This window comes from Lutzomyia longipalpis, chromosome 2, assembly GCF_024334085.1.
Source record: "Lutzomyia longipalpis isolate SR_M1_2022 chromosome 2, ASM2433408v1".
NCBI lineage: Eukaryota > Metazoa > Arthropoda > Insecta > Diptera > Psychodidae > Lutzomyia > Lutzomyia longipalpis.
The window spans coordinates 4,852,821-4,869,344 of NC_074708.1; the positions used below are offsets into that span (position 1 = coordinate 4,852,821).

At 33.5% G+C, this 16,524-nt stretch overlaps 2 protein-coding genes across 31 annotated transcripts in view; one reads left to right on the forward strand and one right to left on the reverse strand.

The window, feature by feature from the left end:
* The window catches only part of LOC129788711 (mucin-5AC), a 1,053,002-nt gene that overhangs the window by 420,509 nt on the left and 615,969 nt on the right, over positions 1 to 16,524 (forward strand). The window lies entirely within an intron of this gene.
* LOC129788712 (restin homolog) overlaps positions 1 to 16,524 on the reverse strand; it is a 31,348-nt gene that overhangs the window by 6,353 nt on the left and 8,471 nt on the right. For 6 of the 30 annotated variants that reach the window (XM_055824972.1, XM_055824971.1, XM_055824973.1 and 3 more), the window contains exons 3-8: positions 7,959 to 8,015; positions 7,150 to 7,302; positions 6,021 to 6,408; positions 5,760 to 5,949; positions 5,453 to 5,509; positions 1,637 to 1,747 (exon numbers count right to left, since the gene is read on the reverse strand). In XM_055824972.1, coding sequence (XP_055680947.1) covers positions 1,637 to 1,747; positions 5,453 to 5,509; positions 5,760 to 5,949; positions 6,021 to 6,408; positions 7,150 to 7,302; positions 7,959 to 8,015 — 956 coding nt within the window. Of the gene's footprint in view, positions 1 to 957; positions 1,526 to 1,636; positions 1,748 to 5,452; positions 5,510 to 5,759; positions 5,950 to 6,020; positions 6,409 to 7,149; positions 7,303 to 7,958; positions 8,016 to 9,054; positions 9,193 to 9,536; positions 9,606 to 16,524 lie in introns of those variants that run through there. The other 24 variants (XM_055824977.1, XM_055824978.1, XM_055824982.1 and 21 more) reach the window with 16 other exon arrangements.

Genomic DNA, 16,524 nt, shown 5'->3' on the forward strand with positions numbered 1-16,524 from the left:
CAAGGACTAATAAGAGTTTTTCAGATATTCTGGGACAGGATCCTGATCTAACTTCTAGCAAACCCCAAAAACTGATATTTAGAACAATCAAATGTTTTTTTTTTTTGTTAAAAACTTTGAAAAGATTCAAAATACCTCCTAATTTAATTTTCGAAATTTTATTAAAAAACTACCGGAAAAGGATATTATTTTGAAATGTTAATGACCTTTTTTTCTTTTTTGAAAGATATTCTACAGCGGGGTTGTGCATAATTGAATACAGATTTTGCAGAAAAATAGAAAGTCCTAAAAGGCATATATAGAAAAAAATTTGTCTAAAAAATAATCCAGAAAAATAAAACAGAAGTGAGAAATTTTTAAATAAAAAACTTGGCGATGTCTTAAATGGGTTAAATCATAATTTTTCTTGCAGTAATTAAAAAATTTGATACTTATTTTAATCTTATTCAGAAATTGAAATATTCAGAAATTTATTAAAGAAAAATTGTATCCAAACACATTTTATCAACGTTTAATGTTTAATCAATTCGCTCCACTTGTTCAAATACTTATAATAATCAACCTGAAAAACAAACAGATATTGCTCATTTCATCGCTAATCCTGTGACTAATCATGATTCATTTTAATAAAGTTTAAAAAATCAATAAAATCAAATTAATCTTCAAGATCTCCCTTTCAATTCAATTGGCTCTCCTTACAGCTGAGAGATTACTCCTCCTGGATGCGCCTCTGTGCGAATGCCCAGTTGAATTGCATTCAAATCACGTCCAATGCATTCACTAAATCATCCAATTGCAGCTTCACAGATAAAACCTCTGCGGGGACCTTCGGAACAATGGTCGTTGCAGCGACAAATTGAGAAAACCATCAAAATTCATGCATTTTTTTATTATTTATTTTTGCTTTTCCACCTTTTGCCTCTCATTTTTTGCCCTTTTAAAACAACAATGAAGATATTTGGAATGTTTATTCATACATTTTTTTATACAATTAAATTGGTGCATTTCGGGTTAATTTTTTATCATTTTTTCATCATCATTGTGTTAGGAGTTTTTTTTTTAGGGAAAATTGTAACAAAAAACAACAAAAAAGTATAAAGAAAAATATAAAATGTAGAAAATGCATCAAAATCCTCCTTATTCGTGTGCTTGTGTGTCGTATATAATAAAGAGATGCCACCCTTTATTGAGGAAGTGCGAGGAAACTCTGCGTGATTTTTTTTTGGCTTCTTGAATAGCATTTTTTCAACATCTCGTGTAATCACCACATTGTGGGGAATTTTCGGGAAAATGCTAAAAAGAAGCATAATCGATTTTTTTGTCTCTTCATTCAAGGAGATAATTATTGTTCTTCATTTTTTTTTTCTCTGTGCGATGATCAAATTTACTGCAGAAGAACATCATGGAGGATACAGTGTCTCTCGTGACTCCCGGACCAGCCTTGAAACTCCCTCCGGAGATCTGCAATCCTCATTGAACGTCGACGAATCAGTTCCACCCAACGTCCCATGTCCTTTTCCCTTTGCTTTTGTAATTCATTCAAAATTTTAACATTAATTTTCTTTTTTTCCTTAAAAAATCTGAAAGGAAACTCACAAAAAAAAAATAAAAAGAAATTCTCCACCCTCTTACCCACCTCATTGATATCCTTTTGATACATCATTGATTGAATTTCCGCATCTTGCCGATCGAGATCCTTCTCAGCCAGCAATTGCTCAATGTGATTCTGCTTCTCACGCAAAACATCCTAAATGAGAGAATATTTTTTTCTTCTTTTACAAAATGCCTCAAAAATCCCAAAAATCCCACCAAGAGTGACCATCAGAAGGAGGAATTTCTTCATTCTCTTTTGCATCACATTAAAATTCTTCCCAATCGCTCGGGCTCAATTTTAATTAACACGCTTTTGCTAATTTTGTCTGCAAAGACATTCACGAGGTATTCCGGGAAGACGTGCTGCTGGGGCAACAAAAGGAGCAATAGAATGACAAAAAGTCATTTTAATTCTAAAATAAATGACCACTAAAAGAACATTTAAAACAAATTGCGGAGTTTGTGAGGAAAATAAATTATCGTAGAGACTTTGAAAGCAAAGAAAAGTTGTTGAATTTCAATTGAAGATGATCCATAATTCATAAAACGTGCAGAGATACATGAAATTCAAATTTCTCATTTCTCTGAAGTATAATTATGGTATAGAAAACAAAATAAAATTTAAAAAAATAAATTTTTTATGTTAAATATCGCGGTCAAAGCTTATAAAACATTTTCAACCCTTTCTCATAGTAATTTTGTATCTTTACACTGAACAGCGAAATTTTTATAATTAGAGACGTAGGTTCTTATTAAAATTAGGTATTAGGTTTTATTAAATTTAATAAGTAGGAATAAAATTTAAAATAATAAAAAATGAGTCAATTACAAAAATTTAACACGCCAAGAACTGATATTATACACGTAAATGGCGTTTTACGCAACGTGTAAAAAATAGGTGTAAAAAAAGATTTCCCGGCTGGACCACATCCAATCTATTTGCTTAAAAAATATTTTCTTCTAAATGTTACAATTTTTCACCGCGTATAAAAATTTTCACCGCGTATAAAAATGTAAATATTCTGTAGACGCCCGTTGAGCGTCATGTGGTCCAGAATGTGTTAAAAACAGACTGACTGAAACAAGATTAACACTTAGAGGATTTATGTGGACACCGTGTCCATTTCGAGTTTTTAAATCGTCATAGATTAAAATGTATTGAACCTATCGTGATAAGTACCACGTCTATGTGTAGGGAATTTCAATTACTTTAAGTTAGGCTAAAAAAATCCGGAAAATATTTTGCTTTTTAAAAGATAATTAAGGTCAAAGTCGAAATTATACGCGGAGGATGAAAATGGTCACCGTGACCAACGGTTTTTTTTTTTTTTTGAAAAAAATCGACGCGCCCGAAGATTATGAACCATACTCTTGTGTTAAAAGATAGGAATATGGTTCATAATCTTCGGGCACGTCGAAATACTCTTTTGCACAATTGTCAAAGTGTTGTTTACTTTTTTTTTTTTTACATAAAAACTCCGGAAAATTCAATACTTAAAATGAGCAAATACAAGGATTTGAGGTTTGCGGTAGCTTTAAATGATGCTAGTGAGGACATTGTGGAGGAACTCAGTGATAGTTCTGAAGAGGAGACCGAAGAAGCCTCCATAAATTATTTTCTTTTGAGATTGTTGTGTCTTCAGCGCACCCATAAATACGAATATTTTAAAATCCCCGCGAATCCCCCCGTTAATTGAATAAAATATGCACGCATAGTTATTTTGCAAATGCAATCTTCCATATTTTCCTTGAAATATTTGAAAAAAAAAACCGTTGGTCATGCTGTCCATTTTCATCCTCCGCGTAAGTGAAAATTGCCCGGTCCTCCGGTGTTAAAATTATCAGAACTAAAATATTGCTGCTCAGTGTTATTGAGCACTGTTAAAGAAAAAAAAAAGTTTTAATTGCCCATCATGTACTTTTGTACTCCACAAGTTGATTTTTTCTTAATTGAACACCAATTCTTCAGAGAAAGCAATTAAAAAGAGGAAATTCAATAGAAAATTCCCAGTTTAAATGGGACATTAACGACATACATAGCTGAAGATAAGATCTTCCGGAGAGAAGTGATTCTCTTTCTTTTATTTATTTTTCCATTGTATTGAATGCATTTCTTCAATTAACCATTAAAGTCAACCATTGAAAGATTGAGCAATTACGAGCATTTCCAGCACTTCCATTAATTGACAGAGTTTCATTTAATTTTGACTTCATCAATTTAAAGTTTTCTGTCCTGAATACAATAAAAAAACGCCTTCTGGTCACTCGAAGTGGGATCATTTAATCCGCCCATTTCCCATACTTTATAGCAGAGTTTTATTTATAAGAAAAAAATCTGCATATGAAGAGTTAAAAATGAGTGTGCATGAGGTTTTAAAGTAAGCCATATGGAATCCAATAGATGTCGGTATGAGGTGTTTATAAATTAACTATAAGAGAGACAAAAATCTCCACATGCAGGTATAAACGCTAATTTATGCATGAAACCACATAACGAATAAATTACCTTCAATCAATCACCATTACAATATGAAAGAGAATTGAATGAATCGCTCATTAGAAAATTGTGCATTCCACGTGCAAAATTACCAAGAAACATTTTTACAATATTTGCAAGAAAAGAGACACCGAAAGTGATTTTTATCTTTCTATTTTTGGCGCTTCATTCATTCCCCCTTCGTGACCCCATGTTTGTTTTTCTTTGCAACCTGTTGAAGCTCATGACAATTGCGAAAGCGAGGAAAGAACCCACACACATTTGGCGCGCAAATTACCGTGCTCACCTGGAAAAATACTTTAAGACTTTTTTTCTTCATCTTTTGAGAATTTAATCGTCATAGTGTGGTTTCTTTTCTCGCTTTGGCGTTCTTTAGCTTGTCTTTGCTCAAGATTTTTGAGCTTTTATCCTTCCCAGAGAGATCCTTCTGTGTCTTGCAGACCACATAGGAAAAGGATAGAGTTTTGTAAGGAAAAATAATTGCTAAACACCTACGCAAAATTCCCCAACGTCAGAGAAGCGCACCTCACATGCTGTCCAAACCGCGTGATCTCACCTGGAATTTTTACCATGCAAGTACGCAAGAAAAGAAAAATCTATACACAAAAACTGCAGTAAATGCAGGTACAATAGAGAGGTGAACAAAAGGAGAAAAAGAATCAATCACTGTCGCAATTGTGATGCAAAATGTGCAACATCTCTTTCTCATTCAGCCATCTCGTGTAGTTCCCTTGACCGATATCCATGCCTTAAATGGGGATAAAGCGCGAGCGGGTGGTTCAGAAAGTTTGTGAGATTTTTCTTTCATTATTTTACAGAAAATAAATATATAGTTTTTAATTTAGATGACTTGGAAAGAAAAAAATACAAATGGTGTCAGCGGTGGGATAGAGAATCCCACCGCTGGCACCAATTGTCATGATATCAAGAACATTGGACTATTATTTTTTTAGGTTCTAAATCTTCAAAAAACTTCTCAAATCCACCAAAATTCTTATTCAATTTATTTAACAAAAATCAATCACGAACTTTCTGCTCACCCCTCAATCCATAAATGCAATAACACAAGTCTGCAATAGATCATTGCATTAATAAGACTTGTGCTGTATGTAAAAGAATAAAATGTTGTGTGATCAGGAGGAGGCAAGATAAAACAGTAAGGTTCGCAAGAAAGTTGGAAGAATGAACAAGGAGAGAGAAGAGTGTTTAAATGCATGTCTTTTTTTCTATTCCAATTCTTTACTTCTTATTATTATAAAAACAAAACCAATGGCATTACAAAGATCTCAGTGTGATGAGTGTGCATAAAATACTGTTAGTGTATAATATGTAATACGATATAGTTATGAAGAAAAAAATTACCTGTAGGGAAAAGGTATTTTTTGGCGTGGTTATTGGCTTCGTGGATGATGAAAGCCTCTAAAAATTAAATTAATATTATTTTTTTAAAAATTTTCATATTTTTTTCATCAATCGATTTTCTTTTTCGTGTTTTTTTTTGGGGAAGTTCGGATGAAAAAGTGCGCTCATTGAAACACAATAAAAAATTGAATAAAGAAAAAAAACGAATCAATCAGGAAGCACACACTTCGAGGTCATTAAACAAAAGAAGTGCAGGAAGAAAGGAAGAGAAGGGGAGGGGGGTTCATGTGTAACTCCAGATGGATACCTGAGCATTAGCCCCCATTCGCAATCTCGATGTATTCGTCGACGCCATACTACCAAGGGTTCCAATTGACGTGAGGGATTCCTTTGAATTGGACCTTGGGAGTCGTGTAAAGGTTTTCTTGGCCGTTGGTGATAGTGTCACCTTGGCTAATGGGACAAAGATCCCGTATTTATCTGCGCATTCAAAGTATCTACAATAAAACAAGTTTTTAATTATTTCTTAAGCGGAAATTCTAACTCAAGAAATTATCGTGAATCCTACCTGATTCCATCGACAGATCCATTATTCTTCCCAGTGGGATCATCCAATTCCACCCCACACCAATTCCCCGGGGCAAATGATGTCTCCCCAATGTATTTTAGCACCCCAGGGCGACTCCCAAAGCCCGAACTCACAATCACACGATCCCCCACGTGCATACCACCCTTGGTGCCCGTACGCGATGGTGTTACGCTATTGCGGACACTCGAGGGTGGCGAAATTGTACGCACAGGGGATGCGGGTGTACGTGATGGGCTCCTATAGAGGTCATCTGTTGAATCAGCCGTGAGTAGAGGCTCACGCGTGAGACGTGTGAGTCGTGAAAAGATTCCGCGCTTCGGTTCGCACTGGAAGTAGCGCTTTCCCGACACACATCCATCATTTTTGCCTACGCATTTGGGAGAAACAATGCGCACATTAATCACACAGAAAAGCCCCATCAATCACTTATTACACGCGAAATGGGGTGGAGAGAGAGATTTAGGTAGATCACGAGAACTTTATGAATTGCATAAATGTACAACAGTTAACAGTTCTCGTTATTAGGGTAATCTGTGCAAATATTATATTGACAATTGGTGTCAGCGGTGGGATTCCAATGTATCCCACCGCTGGCACCATTTGTATACAATTTTTTTAAGCAATTTAATTTACTTCAAAATAAGAAAAGAAAAACATTCTAGAATACAAGAAATCCAATTACATTCAATTGATTTATGTGAAGCTATTAAAAGTTTCATTCAAGTGGAAAATGTACAAGAAGAAGTTAATCATCACCTGACCTTTGCATGGAAGACCCTTGAAATTAAAAGACCTTCACGTTGGCTAACTTCTTGCAAAATGTTAATTCTTAATGCAATTTTTGCACGTTCTTCCTGATTTAGTGGCGTGATTTGATTTTAAAAGAATTTGCAAAAGAGAAATTTAATTAAAAATGAAAGTAATAAATTTTCTTTGACTTTTATGTAACTTTTTTGTCATTAATTATTTGGCAGTTCCTGTTTCAATGAATTTCATTCTGAAGAATATTTTGATTTAAAAGCTTGATCAAACAACGTAGATTCCAATCTACCTCGATCGATCTCTCAAACCACATTGCAGCAATTAATAAATATTCACAAGAACTCACCACTTGGCTCATCTAGCACGACTCCAGCCCAATCTCCAGGGGCAAAATGTGTCTCACCAATGTAAGCAATGTGCCCAGGGCGTACACCACCCACCCATACACGTTGCCCAATAATAAAGCTGTCGGTATCGGTGGTCAGAACAATTCCCTGATCTGCAAAATATATACACAAAATCACAAAAATTATATACCTCACGCCATTGCCCACGTTTTTGCTGAAAAATTTTCCAATATATTCGTGTTTTCCAAGAGTTTTGTCAATTTTATAAGTATTTTTAAAGAGTGTTAAATTGGCACGAATGTGTGAGTGTAATTTGAAATGAGGACTCGCCCACAATATATGTTAAAAAGAGTTGATCTCATGGTAGAGCTTTTTGTCGATATAATCACGCTTTTCGCGTCATTTTATTGCACATTTAGGAGTTCCACCAGCACAGTGTTGTTAAAATATATACTAACGACAATTTTTAGGAGGAATTTGTATAAAATGTTGGTATTTTAATGCTTGTAAGTTGCCACGATTCATTCATAAAAGGGCATTTTATGTGATTTAGAAACACGCATACATAACACAGACACGTACGCAATCATACCACACAATGTGAATAATTATTATTTTAGCATAAATCTTATTTAAATATTGTTGTTTTAATCATCCAAGTGTAGGTTATACATCGTCAGAGAAAGGTAAATAAAATAAGCCGGAATATTGTGTGCCAAAGCACAGCGCTGTTGATTAGAAGCACCCACAAAGCGAAGTAGTAGAAGCCAAAGTCATTACATTTTATTACTTTTTTTTGTTCTTTTACCTGAACTTCGACGACGACCTGTAGCTTCCCAGTACAGATCTGAGCTCAGTGATCCATCTTTTTTGGTTTGTTGGGAGAGGAAGAGAAAATAGTCACACAAAACATGTAATAAAAATAAAACAAACAATATGGATATTTTTAAAGGATTCTCAGAGGTCTTTAAAGGATTTTTCAGGTGGATTTGGGAAAGATCTTCAAGGAAAGTGATGATCGTGTGTGATCTTAGGTGATCGCGCATGATCTTGAAGTGATCTCACGTAAAATTCAGCATTTTCTCGTGATCTTCAGTAAGTTTTTGTGATCTCCATCATTAGAGATCGTTGCTCAAGGCATAATTTCACGTACAAGAATTAATAAAACATCACAAGATCACTCTAGAAAAAAAATGATCTCAGCATAAATTTTGCAAAAAAAAACTTTAACGCATTATTTCACAATATTTCATTTTCACTTCTGCCAAGTCAGACAGACTAATGAGCATTCATTATTAATATTCTCTTTTGGGCTTTCAATTGAATTGCGCGTGAAAATTGAATTCATTGAGATTGTCCGATGAAAGAGGTCAGCACGGCTCATGCAGACCCGTAAGATGAGCGAGATTATCGTGTTATGATCTTATGCTTCGTTTTTTTTTCTTCATCAACGGACATCTCACGAAGTTAATTCATCACTATGTGTATGAAAACCGTTAATAGAGTTAGCGTTATGCACGATTTGCACATGGTTGCATCACTTTGCTCTTTAGGGCGTTCCATTAGTGAAGATCACAGCATGATCATGCACTTCCATCATATTGCGAAGATCTTTCTCACATGGAGAGGATTGTTGGTGTTTACGTGGGGGAAATGGATGGGAAAATAAACAACTTTTCTACATAGAGAAACAAATAGAAATGAAATTAATGAAATTGCTATAAGAAAAAAAATAGTCCAAAATTGATGAGGTTAGAATAAAGAATAAAATGATCATTTGATCGGTGATTGATGAGGGAAAAATTTCGAATAAAAAAAAACTACAAAATATAGTAAGGAAAAGCCCTCAGATGTGTGCTTTGCAAACGAATTTTGGTGGTTTTGCTGACAATATAGATACCCACTTGCGGATTTTCTTTCATATCGCGATGATTTCCAGATATCTGGTGATCTAGACTTTGAGGACCTTGACATTTTATCCATCACCAGATCAGCTTCGCTTTCCTCATCCACGTCTAAGAGATTCCATAGAAACAACACAACTAATAACACACAGTAAAAAATGGCAACTACCAAAATGTGTAACTACTACTTAAGAAAAAAAAGTGTGTGTCTCGATCTTTCTTTTTTTTTGTAACAAACTACAGCATAACTTTTTTTTGTACAAGAGAAAAACAAGATAAAAAGGTGTGTGGTGATTTGTAAAACATAAAACAAGAGTGTGGAATAAAATGTAGGTGAGCAACATAACACATAAAAAAATAAATTAGATCAGGAAAGAAAGATCTTATCGTGTGATGATCATCATAATGATCGTCACTGTGTGTGTGTTTGAATTTAAGAAGGAGAGATTTATTATAGAGAGCACACTAAACGTTCAATTTACCTGCCAAGTGTGATCGTGAAAATTCATCACTATGTCGTCGCATTTTACTGCTGTTAATGTCTTCGTTGTCTGGGGCGACAAATTAGGAGGAAACGATGAAGAAAAAAAACAGACTTTTTAAGAAACAAACCAACGCAGTATCATGCTTCATTAATTGCCTCTGTAATTGAATTAATGTTGGGTGTGAAATCTACCAACTCTTTTTTCCTCATCTCCACAAATGTGCCCCCTGCAATTACGCACAGTGCACACGAGGGCCGTTTAAATGTTTACGTAATATAGGAAGTACCTACTTAGGTAAGGTAGATATGCAGGAAATAAAAAAATAATAACTCAGATTCCGAGGTGAAAAAGGTTAACTTTTTAGTGGATTTTGTGCTAAGTTAGGTTGTCTTAAAATTTAAGCTAAATTCATAGATAGATATCGACTTAGAACGTTCTGCTAACATAGGCTAAAATCATATATTCGCTACTTTGTACCTGTCTTTAACCTATCTTTCGTAGTTTTCTACTTCCTTAATCTTTATTTTTGTTGGAAATTCTCGATATATTGGGCCTTATTCAGCGACCAAGAAACCCTTGGAATTCGCTTGAAATCTTGAAATTTCAGTACAAAATTTAAAGATTTCAAGGGTTTCTTGGTCGCTGAATTAGGCCCATTGTTTCATTAATTTTAACAAATTATCACTTTAAATTTTTAAGAAATATATCTTTAAAAATATTTATTAAATATCTTTAAAAATGTACTAAATTTTTTTTGAGAAAGTCTTAGTAAATAAAAATTCTTAATTAGTAATAATTTGTATTAACGGATGTTAACTTATTTAGAAATATTAAAAATCTTAATTTAGGTAGGGGGAAATGGGGCAAAATGTTAGAAAATCAAGACCACACATCTCTAATATCTCAGTAAATATTATTTCGTAATTGATATAATTTAGTCAAAAGGTACCTTTTATAACTCTAACTAAGCCTATAAAGTTTTATAATAATTGATCTAATATTTTGGGATTTATTTAAAAAACAAATATTTCAAATTTCAAAGTTACTTTGACCTTTCATTTCAATATCGTATTTTGGCGTATTTCTTTGTAATTTTTTTTATCCAAATGTATTTTTAGATAGAGTAACTATTGCTGAACATGAATCTAGTCTAAATTTTCCGAAAAAAATTTCCGGGTTTTCCCGTAGAACACTGACACTAAAAAGTAGCACTTGGGGCAAAATGTTAGAAACCGTTTTTAAGGCTGTTAACTTTTTTTAAATTTATTTTTTTTATTTTTCCCTAGTCAGCACACTTAATACTTATAATTTAGCATGTTATATTACTCGCTATTACTAATATAAAATTATTTAAAAAATAAAAAGTGGAATTTCATAAATTTTTCATTTTTTTTTATTTTTTGTTTTTTTTTATTAAAAAAAGTTTCTAATTGTTACACAAATATCTTATTATCAATTGCTTCTATAGTGTCTAGATGAAATAAATTCATAAAACTGTTTAAGGCCAAAAAACGCAAACTAACATTTTACCCCATGATTTTTGAAACAGGCAAATGTGTAAGGGTTTGGAAAATGGCCTGAAAATGCATTTTCCCGTTGAGATAGAAAATAATCGTCTGAGACAAAGTTGTAGCCCGGAAAATTTCCTATAAGATAGTCGTCATGAGAAAACTCAAATATTTTCAGGGAAATCAGGAAAATGATCCTCCCAAAAAACTAACAAATTGCCCCATGTCCCCCTACATTTGTTGCCCTAGACCGCTCTTTACCAGCTATTTGTATATAAATAGCACCATAAAAATTAATTCTGAATTAATAAAAGTCAATAGAAGATTTTTTTAAATTTAAATTTTTCCTTAAATCGCCGTTTTATAAACTCTGATAAAAAATTCTATGCTTTTTTTTCTTTAATCTGTTCTGTTCCCAATATTCTAAGTCAAAGGTAATCCAAAAACACGAATTCCCTTAATTTTTATTCAGTTAAAACATTGCTGTCCTTTAAGGATTAATTAGCCTTTAAAATCCCTTCAAAAAATCTTATTTATCAAACCAGAAAAAATCCCAAGAAAAAGAAAAACTAAAGCTCATATATTTTTTAAATGAATAAAATACAAAACTCCCAACGGAGCTTGCCCACACTGTTGCTTTGAAACTCTCAATACCGGCGACAAAAAGACGTAAATTGCATCACACATGATTTAATCTCCCGCAAAGTATTAATTGCCTGTTTCTATTAGTGGAATTGTAATTGGATATTCTCCCGTGTTTCCGCTACTTCGTAACAATATAACACGCCAAAAGACATCATCCATGAGATTGAACTTGATCGCGCGGATCCTTTAAAGAAAGAAAAAAAATTCGCGACACACCCGCGATTTTTTTTAACATCATTCTCCTACAAAAAATGAGCAAAATAGAGATTTTTTATGGGCCAAAGAATGAGCGATATATCACGCTAAAACAGCAAGAAAAAAAGCCCACAACATCTATATTTGCCACAAATGCGTCTAACTTTGCCCAGGAATGGAAACTAACCACACAAACACTCTGACTGGGAGTCCAGTGTGTTCCAGGTGTTAATTGGAACCCAAAAAGAGTGAGAGACGAATGCGAAAAAGTCGCGCAAATAAATAATCGTCATAAAGTGGGCAAATTTCTTTCTTTGCATCCATACATTTTTCACACCAACTTGGCAAATTTCTCAAAACACCCACGCTTCTTCGCCAGCAGAAACTAAATGTATTTATACAAAAAAAATTCTTATATTTGTCTGCCACCAAAAAGACTTGGCGACAAATTTTTTAACACGAAACTTTATTACCATTTTACCGTTTTAATAAATTTTGTGCCATTAAATTCGCAAGAATTTCTGACCACCAAGAAGAAAAACTTTCTTCGCGAAAACTTGTGAAGGGGAACCACCTCAAAATACCTTTCTTATCACTTCATTTTGTAGATTAAAAAGAATCTCAGGCAGCTAAAGAGGGTTTAAAAAAAAAGGTGATTGTGGCTTTACAATCCCATATAGTTTAATGCTCATTTTAATAATTCTAGCATCTCCTTGAGATCAGTCAAGGTTAAATTGAAACTTATTATTAAAAATCTCTCGTCATTGTGTCGTGTTATTTTTCACATCGAGCACCTCCAGCAGAATGACAGAAAACACGAAAAAGCATTCCCTTGCAAAAAAGAAAACATCAAAGCGCATAAAATTAAAACATTAACACTGTAAAAAAAAGATAATTCCTTGTGAAAATATCTCTTAATGTAAAACCACCATTTACAAGTTTGCCCGACGATGAAATTAAAATATATAAATGAGAATTGCTTAAGTAAAAATCCCCATAAAGATTGCAAATCTACACACACAAAATGATCTACAAAACCCCACTCCTTAATTAGAGATAAAATGCAAAGTAAATTTGTTAAGAAAGAGGTGAAATTTTGCTTTAACTAAAAAGGTCTCTTTAGGGAGAGAAAATATTTTCTTTTCACTGAATAAACAAAAAAAATAAATTTGCAATTCCATTGACCTCTCTTCATTTTTACAACCTCTCTCGTCTTATAATTAAATTCCTTCAAATGTTTTCATTTGAATTGCATTATCGTTTTCATTTGTAGCGCGCTCTTGGTACTATTTTGACTGCGGCAAGTGTTGAGATTAATGGACTTTTTGTTTTTATTTTTTGCACACGTGATAAATTTTTCGATTAAAAGTGGGTTGGATTGCGACTTAATAGAATATTTTGGCTCACCCACAACTTACCCAACTAGCAAGGGGCGAATACATATTTTTAACAACTGAAATAAATCCGATTTTCATAAATTTATTAATTTTTTATTAATATTTGTTATCTTTTGGAAAACAATTTGCTAAAAATTTATTAAAATCGGTTCGGTGGATTTTTTTCAATCGAAGAAAATGTATAAATCAATGAACTTTTCAAGCAATTTCGAATAGATTTTTTTAAATTAATATTCAAATAAAATAATAAAAACCTAATAAATTTGCTTAAAGGAATTGATGCAACGACATATGAAGGATGATCCTCTATCGCAGAACAATTTTAACCCATCTCATCTTGTAGGGGAACATAAAAAATAGAAGAATCGCGAGAGAAACTCCCCAATATCCACTGGGATCACATAGAAAAGTGCAGTGAAAGTACAGTCCGGGAAAACATAACCTCAATTTGGGAACAACATTTAAATGAATAGGAGGAACTCCATTGTGTTCGACCAGCATGGCATCGGGACCTCTTGTGCTTCTTTATAACCTTCCCAACCTTTCCTGCCTACCCGGATGAAGATTTGAATGATTTTTGCTTCACTTCTGTCTCCACTCCAAGAAGAGAAAAAAAAACTCAACGACGGGAAGTCCGGAAAGACAGAAGTGAAGCAAAAATCATTCAACTCTTCATCCGGGTAGGCAGGAAAGGTTGGGAAGGTTATAAAGAAGCTCAAGAGGTCCCGATGCCACGCTGGTCGAACACAATGGAGTTCCTCCTATTCATTTAAATGTTGTTCCCAAATTGAGGTTATGTTTTCCCGGACTGTTCTATCACTGCACTTTTCTATGTGATCCCAGTGGATATTGGGGAGTTTCTCTCGCGATTCTTCTATTTTTTATGTTCCCCTACAAGATGAGATGGGTTAAAATTGTTCTGCGATAGAGGATCATCCTTCATATGTCGTTGCATCAATTCCTTTGAAATATTAAAATATCTCAAAAATTCTTAAGCAGTAAAGCATAATCAACAAATATTTTTTGAAACTTTTTCAGGTTGACACTATTAAAAATATTTTTTTCTTTTTTTTTCAGTTTTGATTTTTCTAAAGAAACGTTGAAAATTGAGTTGGGAAAAACCCAAACTCGCCGGTAGCGTCGCGTAAAGGAATTTGTGTCTAGCTAAACACGAATTTTCCCAAGCTTTCGGCAGGATTCAGCCTGCCTTCCTCAGGGGGTCTGAAGAGGATTTATTGAACAATAAGAAACAAAATTCACAAACAAAGAGAAAAATATTGACTACAAGAAACTTACAAATTACGTTATATACAAGCTAAACTCCGTCAATAAAATTTACATCTGGAAGAGCCGAGGGGCATGGGAGCTCTGCAGGAATAAAAATTAATTAAAATAAAGAAAGAAAACTATAAGAAAATTAAGAAAATTACAGAGTCTCCGCGTTTCCCGTGTCAACTTGGAAACTAATTTAACAAAAACGGTAGAACTATTAACGGACATGCAATTTCTAAAGAAATTGAATAAATCAACCCTTTAAGGACTAGGAATGTTTCGAAAATATTAATTGGACGAAAAGTTGAAACTAAAGATATTTAATTTTATCAAAAACTAGTCAACCCGAGCCCCCAATCACGTGTGAGCAAACTCCATTTTAAGCAATAAAAGGGGGGCGTATATTAGTAGGGGGATGAAAAATACGGTACCCCGAAAAATTCTAAAAATAAAAAAATCCCGTTATCTGACCCTTCAGCATGTAGAAAATGGAAAAAAAACAATTTTTCTGTGGGGGCGCTATAAAGGGGAGTTGGGGCGGAATCCCATATAGCGCTTGCAACTCGTATTGACCCCCTCTACCCCCATACCAAATTTTATGAAAATCGGCCCAGCCGTTTCGGAGGAGTTCATGTGCCACAAACAGACAAACTTTTCAGCTTTATATATTAAGAAGATAGCGACTTAAAGAAAAATTTGAAAAGTCAGATTTTCCACAAATATATGATAGGAAGATAGCTTAACAAAAAAGTTAAAAACCAAAAAAAAATCACAAAAGAATATTCCATTCAAATCTATTTTTTTGAATAAGGAATACTACAGAACTTATTTCATCCTCTTTGGCTCAAATTCTTTAACTAATCAAATTAAATAAATAATTGTTTTCTCTTCGGAAAATTGACTAATTTTCTTCATAGAAAATAAATCCAAAACCCTCAATTTTAATACTTGACAGTACCTAAAGTGACAGAACAATTTAAATCCTTTCCACTTCGTTAATTTTCGGAACAATTCGTCAAGATTTAAATTTTTAATTAAATGTCACCTTGACAGACAAATAAATTAACTGTCATTCATTCAAAAATGGGAATCTCCCAACTAAAATAAACATCGCAATTTAGTGAATGGTTAATACATTTTAATTTGGTAATTTTACATTAACACCTTCCGCCTGCACCTGACAAAACGTGACATTCACCAAGTTTTCGTTGACGTTGTATTTTTGCACACAAGTTCATGGGAAAATGTTGCTATTGAAATCATTTTCGTGTGTACACGTGAAATTTTTTATTCCGCAATGAAATAACCCTCACACGATTAAATGCAAAAATCATGTATCTTCATTTTATTGCTCGCACTTTAAAATAAATTCACATTTGAAGAAACGGAAGAAGATTAAAAAATGCGCGAATAAAATTTATCATGGCTCCTGTCACCCACTTAGAGAAGACCTGAATGAAATGAGTCATCGGTATTTGGTCCATGGAATTGGTAGACAATAAAAATTATTCATTTTTCACAACATCTCCGGGAAACTTCCTAATAATTCTTCGTACGGACAGCGGTGAAGAATTAAATTTAAATTCTATGCCACATTTATCTTCCAAAATGTATTCTTCGTACAACTCCTTGGACAATCAACTCTTATTTGGTTAAAAATAAATATTGATTTATTGCTGAAAAATCGCCTTTTGGTCAAATTATGTAAATTCTAACACTCGCATATCTCTTGTCATCCCACCAAAATGCGATGATGAGACTAATAGAGAAAAAAAATGTTTTCCCATTGTTGAGTGGTTTTTGAGTGAAAAATGACTTTTGTTGGCTTTTGCCGGGGCTCTGGGTGAAACAAGCTAGTTTAACAATTTTACTCTTTTTTTTCCTTCATTTCATCAACAAAAACATCGCGGTAATTATGTTTGGGATGAGTGGAAAATGAGGTCATTTTGGTTACAATGTTTTTTAATC